The sequence below is a fragment of the Crocodylus siamensis genome, chromosome 9 (genome assembly GCF_052110815.1).
Source record: "Crocodylus siamensis isolate JL-2025a chromosome 9, ASM5211081v1, whole genome shotgun sequence".
NCBI lineage: Eukaryota > Metazoa > Chordata > Crocodylia > Crocodylidae > Crocodylus > Crocodylus siamensis.
In genome coordinates this window covers 1458971-1474750 of record NC_143403.1, presented here as the reverse complement: position 1 = coordinate 1474750, position 15780 = coordinate 1458971, and the positions used below count along the sequence as shown (strand labels likewise).

At 38.4% G+C, this 15780-nt stretch overlaps 1 protein-coding gene across 6 annotated transcripts in view; it reads left to right on the top strand.

The window, feature by feature from the left end:
* Positions 1-15780, top strand: part of NFAT5 (nuclear factor of activated T cells 5) — a 105672-nt gene that overhangs the window by 65582 nt on the left and 24310 nt on the right. For all 6 annotated transcript variants that reach the window (XM_090063843.1, XM_090063846.1, XM_090063844.1 and 3 more), the window contains 6 exons: positions 2433-2623; positions 6971-7143; positions 9962-10096; positions 10302-10354; positions 12898-13030; positions 13619-13696. In XM_090063843.1, coding sequence (XP_089919969.1) covers positions 2433-2623; positions 6971-7143; positions 9962-10096; positions 10302-10354; positions 12898-13030; positions 13619-13696 — 763 coding nt within the window. The remainder of the gene's footprint in view (positions 1-2432; positions 2624-6970; positions 7144-9961; positions 10097-10301; positions 10355-12897; positions 13031-13618; positions 13697-15780) is intronic.

Below are 15780 nucleotides of genomic sequence, written 5' to 3'. Positions count from 1 at the left end.
GTGGTTAGTGAGAATATGGGTGATAACTTTCCCAGCACTGGCCAACAAAGAGATGCCTCAGTAGTTTCCGCAATCAGCTCTGTCCCCCTTCTTGAAGATGGTAACAATCAAGGCATCCCTTAGGTCACCTGGAATTTCTTCCTTGTTCCAGATTTTAAGGATGAGGACATGAAGCTGACATGTAAGTTGTTCTCCTCCTCCTTTGAAAATCTCTTCAGGTATTCTGTCAACACTGGCTGCCTTGTTATTCTTCATTTTCCCGGTGGCACTCCTGATCTCTGCCAGGGTAGATGGCAAACCAAGGTCTTCTGTGATTGCTATTTGCGGAAAGTTCTTGATCTTATTTTCATTAACAGTTGAGTCATGATTCAGAAGGTCCTGGAAATGTTCTTTCTAGTGAGCTTTGATTCTGTGTCTTTCAGGAGTGTTGTTCTATCCTTTGATCTTAGAGGATTAAGGCCTTGAGTGCTAGGGCCATAGACAGCTTTGGTAGCACTGAGGAAGCCACCAGTGTCACCGGATGTCAGCAGAGTTGGATTTTTTTTTATTTCTGAATCCACCACTCGTTCTTCAGTTCTTGTGTTCTCTGCACCTCTGATTTTGTTGTTGGCATTCATTTTTCTTGATGGCAGAGTTGATGTCATTCTGCCAGAAATGGAAAGCTTTCCATTTCCTGTTGATGAGACCTTGAATTTCAGTGTCTTTTTTGTCAAACCAGTCTTGATGTTTCCTGGTCTTGTATCCTTCTGGTATTTTCACAGGATGAGAGAATACCTGTCTTGAGTCCCATCCAGTGCCCCTTGACTCCTTCAGGGTGCTCTGTTGGTAGTGTCTTGTTCAGGAGCTGCTGGAATTCTCTCTGCTTGAGTGGGTCCTTCAAGCACTCAATGTTTAACTTGCACCTTATCTGCTTCCTTTGCTTTCTTCGTTTAGGAGCATACCTAATGGACATGCAGGAATGCATGAGGTGGTAGTCAGTCCAGCAGTGATCAGCGCTAGTCATGACTCTCATAATCAGGACATCCTGGCGATTTTGCGAGTCTGAACAATCAATCATGTAGTCAATCAAATGCCGGTGTTTTGATCTAGGGTGCTTCCAGGATGTCTTGAACTTGTTTCTTTGACAGAACAGGGTATTTTGTGATGACAAGTCTGTGTTCTGTGCACTTCATCAGAAGAAGGACCCCATTAGCATTTGAATTTCTAATGCCTTCTTTTCCTATAGTACTATTCCAGAGTTTTGAGTCTCTTCCCACTCTGGCATTAAAATCTCCAAGAAGGATGATCTTATCTTCCCTTGGGATATTTGAGAGGATGGTGTCAAGCTGTGAATAGAAGTTCTCACCCCCAACTTTGCCACCATGGGTGACCCTACCGGGAACATGAAGCTCCCAGTGGTCTTGCTCTCAGGATCATTGGAACATACAAGCCTTTCCATAACTACAAGGTGGCAGTCTGCGGAGAGGATAGCAGGGGTGTCAAACTCATTTGGCCCTGTGGGCTGGATTAGGATCTCTGGGTGGTCTGTGAGCCAGAGTACATCTTGTTTTGAGCTTCTTCGTTTGGACAGATGGGGACAAATTGGAGAAAGTCCATAAAAAGGAAGAGCAATAAAAATTAAAGTCTAAAAAACGTGATGCATGAGGATAGGTTAGATGCATTGTGTTCGTTTAATTTGGGAAAAAAGAAAACTGAGGCAAGATTTGTTAATAACCTACATATGCAACAAAAATTTTTAAACAAGGTTTTACGAACAAGAGGGAAATCCATTATTCTCAATATTGAGATGGGACAGTTTAAGTACAGTAATGGGCTTGAATTGCAAGAAGGGAGATTTAGGTTGGGGATCTATGAAGAATTTTCTAACTATGAGATGAGAGTACTTGAGCAGTAGAACAGACTCCCTAGAGAAGGTTGTGGAATCTACATCACTGGAATTTTTTTGGTACAGGTTAGATGCATTTGTCTGGATGGATTAAACAGGGATGATCCTGCTTGAACAGAGAGTTAGACTAAAGATCTCCTGTGTGGTCCCATCCAGCTGTGTGTTTCTGTGATTCGAAATGTTTCAAAACAGTTCTACCTTGCAAACTGAGAGCGGGCAGCATGCTATCACTAGAGGGCTTTTCTGATATGGGTAAAATACTTTAAATATGAATCATAACATTGATCACAATCCTGCTGTTATGTAGTTTTTATTTTCCATGGAAGAATGTGGTACAAGAAGAACAGTCGATTCAAACTTCTGCTGTGTTTGTAAATTATAAAGTGATTCTCTTGCTTCCCCCCTCCCCAGAAAGTGTTTACTCTGTCACTTTTGTTGGCTGGCTGTCCAGTGCAACAGTCAGGTGCATGTTTTAAAGTGTCTTAATTTATAACTGAATACATTGTAAGGTCAACTAATTATCTGCTTCCTGCTGTTTTGGTTCTAGCTGGAAGGTCACAATGAGTCAGTTGTGCTGCAAGTGTTTGTGGGGAATGACTCTGGTCGAGTGAAGCCACATGGGTTCTATCAGGCCTGTAGAGTAACCGGGCGAAACACAACACCCTGCAAAGAAGTAGACATAGAAGGTACTACGGTCATAGAGGTTGGCCTTGACCCTAGCAACAACATGACACTTGCGTAAGTACTACTTTTTAATACATTATTTTTAGGATAAAACAGTGACTGGTATTTGGGGGAGAGGTGGCACTTCAGAAAAAAAAAGTTTGAAAGTACCATTGATGTTATCTTAAATACTCATCTTTTTTATTTATACATGTATAGCAAGACTAATGATAGACTGACTAACTATATAGCCTGGCATTTACATTTTATGGAAAGAAATTGCTTTTTTGTTTCTTCACTGAATAATTTCCTACAAGAATTCATGAGAAGAGAAGCACTGTGGGGAGATTAAGATTTAAGCAAGTCTGTTCTCAGATAAGCTTTTTATTTTGTTCACCATCATTAACTTGGTTCCAGAAATTCTCTTCTTGAACTTGTTCATCAAACTGTATGAAAGCAGTTAAAAATATGAACAAACTTCAGGCACTTACGGCAAATTAAATTGGCCATCTTCGGTATGAAAACGTTCACTTTTCAGATATATGTATCTAAATAATCCTGTACTGCCACTCAAGAGTCTAGAGATGTCTAAAAGTAAATATGTGAACTATTTGACAGATGCGTAAGATTCAGTTGCCCATTCTGTGTCTAAGTACTTTTTAGTGTGAGATTTGTGTCCTGAATTATGAACTAATGATCTGGGTATCTGACTAATATAACACAAACAAATAACAAGAAAAGAAAGATTAATATCTTTGGGCTCTACAATATTGTTCTCTAAAAGCTTTGGACCTGAAGAAGAATGCTTCTCATTTGAAAGCTTGTCTAACTTTATCCTAACTATAGTGTTAGTCCAGTAAAAGCTATCGCCACAAAAAATCCTTGCCTCTCATAATTCCTGGACTGTCATGGCTATAACATCACTTGAACTCTACTAAAGCTTTTGGGGCTTTTCAGAGACGTGTAGGAGGTGAATTGGAGGTGTCAAATGAGACATTTTAGAGATTGCTGTGGTTTCCACCGCAGGTTACTGCAACTGAAGTAAATCTCAGCATCATTGGTTTGAAGTCTTCAGTTTTCTTCCTGTCCTATTTTTTTCCTTTCCCAGACTGATAAACAGCTGTCATGTTGTATCAAGATTGGGATTCCAGGATAGAGTTCAGTCCTGGTGGTTATTTCTGCCTTTCAGTTCCCCTTCAGGCTCCCACTTTCCAATAATTTTTGTTTCAAGAAGTTGTTAAAATGGGAAGTAGCTCTTGTTAGAATTAGAGAAGATGGATCCTGATCTCAGAAACAATCTTGTCTTTATCCCAAAAGAGATTTTAAGAAGAGAAGCTGGTAGGAGAAAGTTGTCCCTATTTGGATTTAAACTTTCCCGTAGAGGATTCATTCAAGTTGTTGTCAATGCTTTTTCTTCCTGCTTCATTAAAATGCTCTTTTTCTCTTGACCTAAAGATTATATGCCTCCGAGAGACGTTTTTCTTGCCATTGGAAACATTAGTGTTCTTAAAATGGGTCAGGTTCATTATCAATGCTGGATTTTTGTAATGTTTTCTCACGCTAGCTAATAACTTTTCAAGACAGCCTGAGAAGACTGTATAACACACAAAGGCAGTGGCCAACTACTCATGGCATTATATGCAACTGTATCTTTAACTTTTTATTAAACACTGTGTTTGTACAGGGATCTTTACAGTATTTTATTAATTTAGGCTCTTTATCTAATCTATAAAAAATCCAGCTTCTTGATAACTGGTTGTACCTGCTCCTTGTCTTTCCATTTTTAATGAAGGCTCTTATGGCAAGAAAGATATTTCCTGTATTTTACATGTCATGTTATCCAGATGAGTGTCACCTTTCCTCTTGCCATTTCCTTTCTATAAATATTCACTAAAATAATGACTGTTTAGTCATTTATCTCCTTGCTAAGCACTTAATAGTGTAATCCTCATTTCTTGTAACTATGGGTAAAAACTTTCAATGTTAACAAAAATTTTTTCCCTTTTTTTTTTTTTTTTTTTTTTTCCAATACCCTTTTGTATTCTCCTCTCTACACCTAACCCCACACCTCCCTCACTTCACTGCTATCTTAGTGGCTGGACTAGTATTGTGTGGCCATAAAAGAAGCCTTCACCTCCAGGTAGCTTGGTCTATAGAAGATACCTAACAAGCACATTGGCATCTCAAAGAAATGGATCTTCCATTTCATTCTGGCAGGCTCTCATTACGAAGTTCAGACAATAGCTTCCTATCTATTCTATTTTGGAAGACCAGTATTTCTGGGACTGATATAAAAATACTTCGTCTTTTACTGTTCCTATAGCAATTTCTTGATCAAACTGCCTCACCTGCTTGCACTCTTCAGCTTGAATCATAGAAAAGTAGGGCTGAAAGGGACCTCAGGAGGTCATTTAGTCCAATTGCCTGCTCAAGGTGTAATCATTCTTACCTAAGCCATCCTAGACAAGTATTTTTCTAAGCCAGGGTAGTCGAACTTATCTAGTTCTGCAGGGCCAGGCATTTGGCAGCAGAACTGTTGATCACTGCAGCTTCAAGAGCTTAGCAGCTGCCATTCCTCTCACAGCTACATTTCTGACCCTACGGTTAGCCCCATGAGCCAGATGACACAGTACCAGGCTTCAGATCCAGCCTGTGGAGAGCCCCTTGGGCTGGATCTTTGACACCCAGTGGTTTAGCCTATTAAAAAAGCCTCAGGGACAGCCCTCGTATCACTACGAGGCAGAAAGCCTAGAACATCAAAAACTTCCTTTGACCTGCCACAGATGAGTCATTGTGGGCATCTCCTAGGCTTCCAACTGTTGCTCTTCCCAACGTATCCAGGCATTGCTAGTCCTACATCATCCGTGACCAAAGCACGCTCAACTTCTGCTTCAAAATGAGATGGGATTTTTGATACAGATGAGGCCCCCATTTAAAAAAAAAAAAGGAAGCAGTATTCTGTATGGCTCTTATTTGATTCAAAGAAAGTAAAGCAAGGTCTTTCAGACTTCTTCTCAGTAAGACAACTTTCTTTCTGTTGTTTGTACAAATTGCATCCTTTTCTACTAGGAGATGTTCTTGTCATCCAAAGAGAAGCCTCCCCAAACAGCATGCAAGACCTATTATTTTAAATTAAATAATTTTGCTTACGGATGTTGTGTTAGCTAACAAAGTTATCTGCTTGGCTTTGGAATGTGGAATGTTTTTCTATAGTAAATGGTCCAAAATCTGCCTTCACAAACATTCATTTGGTAGCTACCCTCAGGTACTATAGTTAGTGTATATTATTATCTAGGTACTGAAAAGATGAGTGCTTTAGGAATATCTAAGAAAAATTGTTGTTTAAGGTTGTTAACCTCCATATACCATCCAACCAGATTTCAGGACTTTTTCTGAAACTTTAAGCCACATTTTGAACATTGCTGATTTAAATGTTTCAGCTTTTATCTGAATCCAAATCTCTCTTCCCTACCCCCCTACCTCTTTTCTTCCTTGTCTCTTATGCATCTATAAGGTTTTATATAAAAGCATTAAATAGATCGTAGCAAAGTAGGACTGGAAGGGACCTCATAAGGTTTTCTAGTCCAGCCCCCATATTAATGGTCTGTAAGGTATTTTTTATTGTCAGGACAAAGTTCTAGGATTTTCATAATCACTACCATCTCTTTGTAGCAAATGAGGAAAAATGAGAGGTTTATACAGCATGTCATAAATTTTTTCTTGAGTGCTTGGTGGATGTATTGCACTGTGCTATTAGTCCTTGCCTGGGGCTGTATGAGTACTTCTACAAGTCATGGCTGCATCTGCCAGGTCCCAATACTATAAATAAACCATGTGGCTTTCATTCCACGGCTGTCTTGAGTGAGCCCAGAGTTTTGGTAAAGAGCCCAGAGCTACCATTCTGTGCTCCAGGACTTAGTGGGATGTGTGGAGGCAAACTGAGTGCTCAGTAGAGCTACCACGTAATAAACTTTAGTTCTCTAGTTTTCCCTTCCTTCATAGTTTCACATTTTTCTACGTTGCTTCAGCACATGATGCACAGAGCAGTCAGGGATGAGTTGAAGGTAAGGTGATATAAATCCCTTAGCGATGCGGTGGTGTAGGTTGCAGCCATGTTGGTCTAAGGACATAGGCAGACAAGGTTCTTTGGGTGAATCTGATATCTTTTATTTAATTTTGTTTAATAAAAGATATCAGATTCACCCAAAGAACCTTATCTGCTTTAGAGATGCAGTAGCACTCCTATTTCAGGGAGAGTTCAAAGTAATTCAGAATTTCAAGAATGAACTAGCAGCTTGGTTAACAAATCTAAGCAAATTTGTGGAGATGGTAAACCTCTGACCTCCAAACACTGGCAAACGTTCTAATTAACATTTTGGAAAACGATGTTGAATTATTAACTTCTATTTCATGCATTGCTAGGGTTGATTGTGTGGGAATCCTGAAGTTGAGGAATGCGGATGTTGAAGCTCGAATAGGACTTGCGGGTTCAAAGAAGAAAAGCACCCGTGCAAGACTGGTGTTCCGTGTTAACATCCCTCGGAAAGACGGCTCGACACTAACCCTGCAGACACCTTCCTCTCCCATTCTGTGCAGTAAGCATCAAAGTAAAAACTTGGAATAAAAAGGGTATTGGTTTTAATCGTGTCTCAGTTGCTATTACTGTGATCACCGTGTCTATAAACTGACTTCAGGCTTAGTTGATGCAGCTCTAATGTGTGTGCGGCAGATCAGTCCCCCACACATATGTCTTATTCACCCTGAAGCAGAGACTTCCTCGTTTGTTGTTTCTTTAAAAAGCAGGTGCTTTAAACATTTCTAAAAAATTCTTTTGCATTCTTGAATGCTTGGTTTATAATTAAGCCATGTGGTGCCTTTTAAAGGTCAGAAGTCTTTTTCCATGTTCCTCTGATTTGATCACAAAGTGAAGTGACTTTTCTGCCACAGGCACTTAACATCTTTGTCATACTGAGACTGCAGTTGTCACCACCCAGCTTTCCTTAGCAGAAATAACTTATCTGAAGTGGGTGAATGCGAGCTTTGCAGAGTTACAACAGTTCATTAACTTGGAAAGAAATTTGATTCTGATTATGCAAAATTAAGTTTTCCAACTGATTCTTAAAATGTCCTGGTGACATTGAAAATAAGGGAGCTACCACCAGAGGTGGCAGCTACAGGACTGGGAAGGCCTCTCTCTTTCCTGCCTTCCAGCAGCAACAGAGCCCTAGACCTAGATGGAGAGTCTGAGCCTTCAAGTTTTTTACCTTTTTCTTTTAATCTCCTCTTTGTTTAGCTTCTTATTGGCTTGTCAAATTTAAGGTCAAAGTGTAACATGGAAAAAATGCTTCTACCCTGAATCTCACCTCCAGTCACCTGTATTTGAGATATATATTTTTTTTAATTGAAAAGGGGAAATAATTATCCATCAGAGTATAGTGATAGACTGATACTGACTTCTAATTGTTAGGAATTCTTGTAATTTATTTAAGGAAAAAGATGAAGGGATATCTCTAATGCTGATGGCAGTCTTCTGAACTGAAGAAAGGGATTAACAGAAGGGAATTACCCAAGGTTGGGAACAGGAAGTGGAAGTTGGAGGTGGTAGTGGGAGTTGGGAGATCCCAGCTAGAGGAGTGATTTTTTTTTAAATTTTTTTAATTTTTTTTTTTTGGGTGGGGAGCACCCAGATAGAGCCCCCAGGCCATGAATTAACCACTTGCAGACCACATACAGTCTGTGGGCTGCCAGCTGGGCAGCCCTGACCTAGTTGATAATCAAAGTGTTTTGCTGGTAAATTTTAGGTTCTGAGTCTGAAGTAATATTTGCAGTCTGGTGTGTCCCAGCTTGAAGATTGCTACTATTGACCATGATAGTAAGAGATAGTTGAAGAAATCTTCCATTTGTTGAGAAACAGAATTTCATATGAATTTTTCAAAAGTGGAAATTAAAGCCAAATGGTACTACTTTTAAAATTTGCTTTTAGCTCTCTGTGTATCAGGGAGTAGAATCTTTAGGTTTCTTCAGTAATTATCCAAAATCTTAACATTTTTCACATAATAATTTAGATTTATTTTTGTTATTTTTTCAATTGAGACGATAGAATTTTTTATTTAAAAGATAACATTCTATTCTTCCAGCATCCTAGAAATAAATTGCAGGAAAGGTAAAATTTAATATATGCACTTAACCATTGAAAATAAATGTTGGTTTCTGAGATGCAGAAAATTACAGGCCCATATGTATAACACGCCACCTCCATGCTGATTCACAGGGGAGATTAATTGTTTTAGCTCACAGCTCAGAGCAGTGGCTCTCTGGCTCAAGCTGTAGCAGCTTATACCTTTTTAGTTCTGGAGGTTCTGCTTTTAGTTCCTGATATGTCAGTGAAGCCTGTCGCACAATAAAAGGAGAAGTGCTGTGGAAATGACTAGTTTGAAATGTATGTTTTCAGAAGCACAGAACTGAATAAGCTGCTTCATTTAGATCTTTATGGGCTTAAATATACTATTTTATGATGTTCCTATAGGTGTGTATGTTTCTTATGCATCTGTTTGCATGTAGAAAAGAGAAGGATCAGGAGGATTTGGTTTGCTGACTCCAATTTCCTCCAGTGCATTTTTAATGGAAACTGCCTTAGTTGGTTCAGACAGTGCGAGAAGAGTCGATTCCTACAGACCATAAAGATGATCACCTACAGCTTCAGTTTGGTTTCTACAACTGAGTAAATTCCATGCTTCTATATTAGTGGATCATCTAGAGGACTTATTTCTGTCTTAAAGAGCCAGTAAAGTAATTTTTCTCTTAGAAAAAACATTGCAACTACTGTAGTTCTATAACCACTAGGATTCCTGTGGGTGTCTGAAGTAGTACAGTTTTTAAGTTTAATTTGTACATTTGAGGCATTTTATGTAATCATTTTCCGTGCATCCACACAAAAAGGTATTTATAAAAATTCAGAATGTACTGGGCCTTTGGAATTAATTAAAAAGAAACTTGTTTGTTGATTAAAAAGAAGCTATTGTTGTCCCTCTTACTACAAAGCTGGTGGGCTGCTTCAAGAAACTTCAGTTGCAACCATTTCAACTCTTCCTTGTTTGACTTTGCTATTATTTACACACAGATTCGCAAATTTCCATCATAAGGAGTTTTGCACTTACCTCTTCAATAAGAGAAGTGATGCACCTAATTTTTGTCATACTCAGATGCACATTGCTCAGACTTCACAGACTTGATAATTTTGCCATGTTTAATGTGAAAAATTGAAACTACTGGTCCCTAAGTTTTATACTAAAGACAGAAGATTTGTGGGGGAGGTATCTTATTCTTCAGCTTGTAATTCTGTAAGGGAAAGATCTTTTGTTAAGCAGCTTTAGGAGTTCTTTCTGTTTCAAACTGCTTGTCTCTCCAATGTAGCTCAGCCAGCAGGCATTCCAGAGATCCTAAAGAAAAGTCTGCACAGCTGTTCAGTAAAGGGAGAAGAGGAAGTCTTTCTGATTGGCAAGAACTTTCTGAAGGGAACAAAAGTAATCTTCCAAGAGAATATTTCTGGTCAGTATGAAAGCAACAATGGCTTGGGCTGAGGAAAGGAAGAATCTGTTTGGGTTTTATATTCCACTGGTTGTTTTTTGCTGGATTTATTGAGAGCTTATGAAGTAACTGATACTATGGGAGCTATGTCAGGGACAACAAAATAGAATTTTAGTTTGTAGAGACGTGCAATAAAATTGGCTTTTTTGGTCTTTTTAAAACTCAGATGAAAACTCTTGGAAAGCAGAAGCTGAAATAGACATGGAATTATTTCATCAGGTATTTATGATTTTACTGTTCAGTATTTGCATATAAATGTGTAGAAACTCTTCTCATGTCATTCCCCAAGACAGACTTGGGTTCTATGTGTGCTATCATTGTTTGTGAGCAAGGAACAAGAATACAAAAATGTAGAGGACGGGATTAAGGAAATTGAATCAGGATTACTATACTGCACTGCACTGCAGGGATGCTAGGTGTGTGGTAATTCTTATTGTTAAGGTTTAGAGAGATTTTATTTGAATGAAGCGTATTTTCCTAACTTGGAGGAAAAATAGAAAATACAATTTAAGCAAAAGTACTCTGCTTTTTATATGCTTCGTATATAATTTTCCATGCTTACTTTACTCATTAAAATTGTTCTGTGTTCAGACTTTGAAACTTAATGTTCCCTAACAGCTTTTTTGCACTTAATAGATTAGTAATTCAACCATGTAAGCATATCTGTCAGAACTAAGCATTTACCTATAGCTTTGGCAGCACGTAAGTAGTAAGGCACACAGTCAATTCTGAGACTGAAAAAGAATGGACAAGAGGAACAGAGACATATCTAACTTAGTAGTTTTCCGTAGGCCTTTGTAATGTCTGTCTCTAAAGAGAGAGACCATACTAAGGAAGCCTCATGGTACAGAAAACCTGTTCTCTGATGGAACTGCTTCTCCATCTTGAACACCAAAAAAATGAAAACACACATTCTGTTCAGGATTGCTTTGTCCCAGTGATATTTGAGGCATACTGCACCCTTTTCCCAGGACAAAATAGTCTTCATTTGGTGCCCTCTCCTATTAGGGCTTTGTTTGTTTGTTTGTTTGTTTTTGATTATTTCAGTTTTTTAAACTTATGGTTAGCTGTATGGTAAAGCACGTACCTTTTTAGATACCACTCAAATTAAACCCCTAGATATACCCATCCTCCATAAAATACTTTAGGACGAGAAGCTTTATAATGTGATTGTAAAGTTCACCCACCCTAGAATTAACTTTTTTGTTGCGCTGCCAGAGCTGCAGGTTCTTCACTGGAAATAAATACCCCTGAATCAAACACCAGATTTAGCATCAGTTTGTTTAATCGTTCAGTGATAAAAATAAAAGGGGAGTTCTACTCATAAAGTGATTATTATTGTTATTGAACGTGAAATGATTTATCTTGCTGAATCCAGGTCAGCAATGACTACAGGAAAAAAAGCACGTATTTTTATTTGCAAAGTCAGCACCACAAACTTAACCAAGGATCCGAGGCCAGACTTTTTTTTTCTTTCTTGTACATTTATTGCAAGTAATAAAAATTCTGCCTATCAAATTTAACTGATCCATTTTCCTTAGCAAAGGAAGATACAAAGATGCCCTCAAAAACATAAGTAGCTTAGCTCAGGTTTAACTCCTAGATACCACAGCAAGATGTAAAAACCTGCATAGAATGGAATGAGAACATGGTACACTACATTGCTGTGTAATAATTAGAATGCTGCCCTTGTTAGCTGTGCCAGGCTAGCAGGAATAGCTTGTACAGAAAAAGAACGTGTCTGTTTTCATACTTAAAAATAAGCAGAAAAATACAAGGAAGAGATGGGTCAAGTATAACGGGTGCAGCTATTCTACATATTTTTGAGAGTGGAGTTTCATTTCCATGCTGAATGATTGGTAAAACAAAAAAAAAGCACTTTTCTGTAATCTAGTGAAAAATAAGTATCTAAACTTTTGCCCTTGGCACTTACCTAAGGAATTATCAATTTAGTACTAAGGGGGGAAAGTCATTGTATTTGCCATATGATTTGTAGCTATCTGAATTTCCCTTGTTTCAGATTACCTCTCCCAGCTATTTAGCTTGTAAGCTGAATCATTTCTGCTCACAGTACTGACGTGAACAATATCTGACAAATATAGTGTCTTTAAGGCAACTTCCTACAAACACAGTGGTAGAAACAGTTCCTTATTTCTAATGGCTGTATAAAATTGAGACACAAACATTAACTTGTAGACTGACCTTATTGCTGCTGCTGCTGCTGAATGTGCTGTTCTACTATGTGGTGTTAGCTGAATCCTTACAATCCTGTAATTCTGTTTCTTGATTAGGCACGTGTATTAACAACTGGAATACTTTTTTCTGTTGACAAATTATTTACAAGCAGGTTGGGATTTTCACACGTTTGCTAGCTATAATTGTTTGAATCTTTTGTGTAAATAAAAATTGCTGTTCTCAAATGCTAGCAAATTGAATTGGTAGGTTTTAATTTTAAGTGTTTTGGGAGGGTTTTGTAGGGAGAGAGGTATTGAATCATAGTTATAGTACAGTGTTGTATGTGTGTCTTTCCCATCCTATCCCTCTAGCTATGCTATATGTTGCAAATAAAGGCTTCCTAGATGGAACATTCCAGTAGCCTTTTCAGCTTGTTCACTTCTTTCAACAGGATCATAGCCATCACTGTCCCCAAGCTCCTTGTTTTCCTTTTAAATCCTTTTTCTTTTGAAGTGGTTGAGTAGAAACTATCTTTTAAGATAGTGAAAGACTTTTTGACACACTTTCTCTTCCCTCTTGCAATTCAGAATCACCTTATTGTGAAGGTGCCACCATATCATGACCAGCACATAACCTCAGCTGTTTCTGTTGGGATATATGTGGTGACCAATGCTGGAAGATCACACGATGTGCAGCCGTTTACATACACTCCAGATACGTGTACGTACATTTAAAAAGCTAAGGGATGTATATTTTGTGGATTTTTCTGTCCTTATCCAGTACTTTGCCTATATAAGGGCAGTAGCCCAGATATCACTGGGGTCACTCAGCCCTTTGTGCCTTTTGTTCGTGTACAAGGGACACAGTTTGCAGACGTGACCCCCCCAACAAGGCCAAAAGAATCTAAACTTGAGCGTGCTGGGTACATGTACAGCAGTGCTAGGAGGTATAAGAACACCACATCTCGGAGAACTAAGGCTAATAACTCTCTCTCCCTGGGCACATCTACACATACATTAATACACCTTTTGTAATGTGCGTTAAATTTAGTACCTCAAATGTGAAGTACTAAATCAATGGTCATTAAGCTGCACTAATACACAGTAGTGCATTTGCATGCTTTTTTAGTGATGCTTAATGAGCATTAGACTCTTACTGTGCATTAACATAATGTCATGGTTTTTTACACGATGCTTTAATGCACAGTAAAATAGTCTACTGCACTTTAAAATGCATGTGTAGATGCATGCTCTGTATGAGAGTATTTTCAGCATATTAGAAATTCAGCACTATTTTTTGCCCCAACAGCTGGTACTCTGAATGTCATTGTGAAGAAGGAAATCTCCAGCCCAGCACAACCTTGCTCTTTTGAAGAGGCCATAAAAGGTACTAAATTGATCCTTATAGATACTGTTTGAGTGAGCTATAATTTCCTCCATTATTTTTGTTCCAATTGTGCACTGAAAGAGTTGGGTTCTGTGGAAATAAGGTTATGATCATGTACAGCGTGCTTACAATTTTTATGTTTTCTTTTAATGTATTTTAATGTGGGATAGGACAGGATGAAAACAATGTACAGGGTTAAAAAAAATCCATCTGAATACTTTTTCTTTTTCATACCTTATGTTGCAATCTTCCATTAGAACATTTGTAAGGAAGAAAGATGAAAGAAAATGGAGTTTTACAATTTACACAAACCCAACATGCAAATTAGATTTAGGAAGTATAAGTATTAATATAAACAAACTAAGATATGAAGGAGTAAGAACTGCGTCTACAAGCAGCCCTCAATTAATACACTAGATTTGGATATTGTCTCGAGACAGAACAATGTGATTGTGTTGGAGCAGAGCAGAGGCTGTTCTGTTGGTGCCCAGAAGTGATTTTATATTAGTGGTTTTGCTAAGAAGAGTATGGCTCCTTATTAAATCTAATATTTATTCTCTACTCATTCCATTGTGTGTAGGTTCTGTAATGGCTCTGCGTAAGCATGATGTTTGCCTCATTGTCTTCCTGGTATGCAAGTTTAGATTGGTCTAAATTTATAGTGTGAAATTTATTTAGACTTTTCCTGTTAGAATAAGGTAAAAGAGGGAGACCTTTCTTTATTCATTTGTTAAAACTATTTTAGCATGCCAAGGTTAATGGAAATTTCCATAACGTGCTCTGGTGAAGGCAATTTGAAAGGAGAACAGATTAAACAATGTGATCACAAGTTTGATAGGGATCCATAGCTTCAGGTTAAAATCATGAAGTAGGTATTTAAAGTTAATTGTCTTCATATTTCAGCTGTGGCAGTTGGTTTATCTAGAAGTCAAATGTACTCTTAGGAATAGTCAAGAGCAGTAATACAAGATATAATGGGCTGAAACTTGAAGTAAATATTTAGGGAAAATCTCTGAAGAATTTTTTTGAACCAGAGGATGATGAATAATGTCAGTGTGCATCAAGATCGAAAGTGTTGGAAACAGGGGTTGATACACTGCATCAGACATCTCTTGCGATCTCCACCAGTGACCAGCATGAGTACAGAAGAAGGCAGTACCATCTCACTACAGAGAGGGATGAGATAATGTGTCTCTGGTATTAGGTCCGATCCTTGTCTCTGACTTCTGGATTAAGACCTGAAGCATGAGGCTTAATATCAGAAAACTGTGCAAGGAATGTTAATTGAATCTTTCTTTTCTTCTGTATTTTTCTGCTTGTCAGTTCTTTGAGTTCTTGTCGCTGTTCCATTGGGGGTTGTTCATGCACCCCATGCGCCTGAGACCAGAGAATGTAGCAGCCCACATGGTCTGCATGTGTGCCCAAGCTACACTGGATACACTGATATCCAGTGATACTGATATAAGCTGTTAATGCGAACATTGTTAGATCTGCCTCCTCCTATAGTGATAGCTCATGTTCCAGTCTGTGCAAGTGTAATAATAACACTGTTGGGACTTTCAGCTGTTTCAGTAAGAGTTAAAGTTACAGCAATTTAGTTACTTCATGCCTACAGAAATCTGTGGACCTAAGAGTTGCATCTTAACCATGGATATGGGCTTCCCCGAAGCAGCTCTCCTTCCTCTCTTAAAGCAGCTACAAATTGTGTTTGTCCATAGCCTAAGGAGCTTATCTTAAGCTCTCCCCCACACTGCTTTTGTAGTGAGTTGTTTATTATTATTATTAGCATCCAGGTTTTAGGGACTACGTGCACTGTGAGTTTCTTTCCAGTTAACTAGTACTATGAGACCGGTTTGTACTGCTTAAGGAAAATGTACTTCTCTCTCAAATGTAATTTAAGTGTCATTTTCCCAGAGGACTAAGATGTTGTAAAATAGGCTTAAGAATCCTTATGTAGTCAACGGATTTTAGTCCTACAGATGTAGTCTACCAGGAGCCCAGGAAGTGAGTGTCCTTTTAGTCTACTTAGATCAGTTCAGTCCAGGATTCCTCTCCTTAAGCATTTGGCAAAGGAGTCTCTTCCA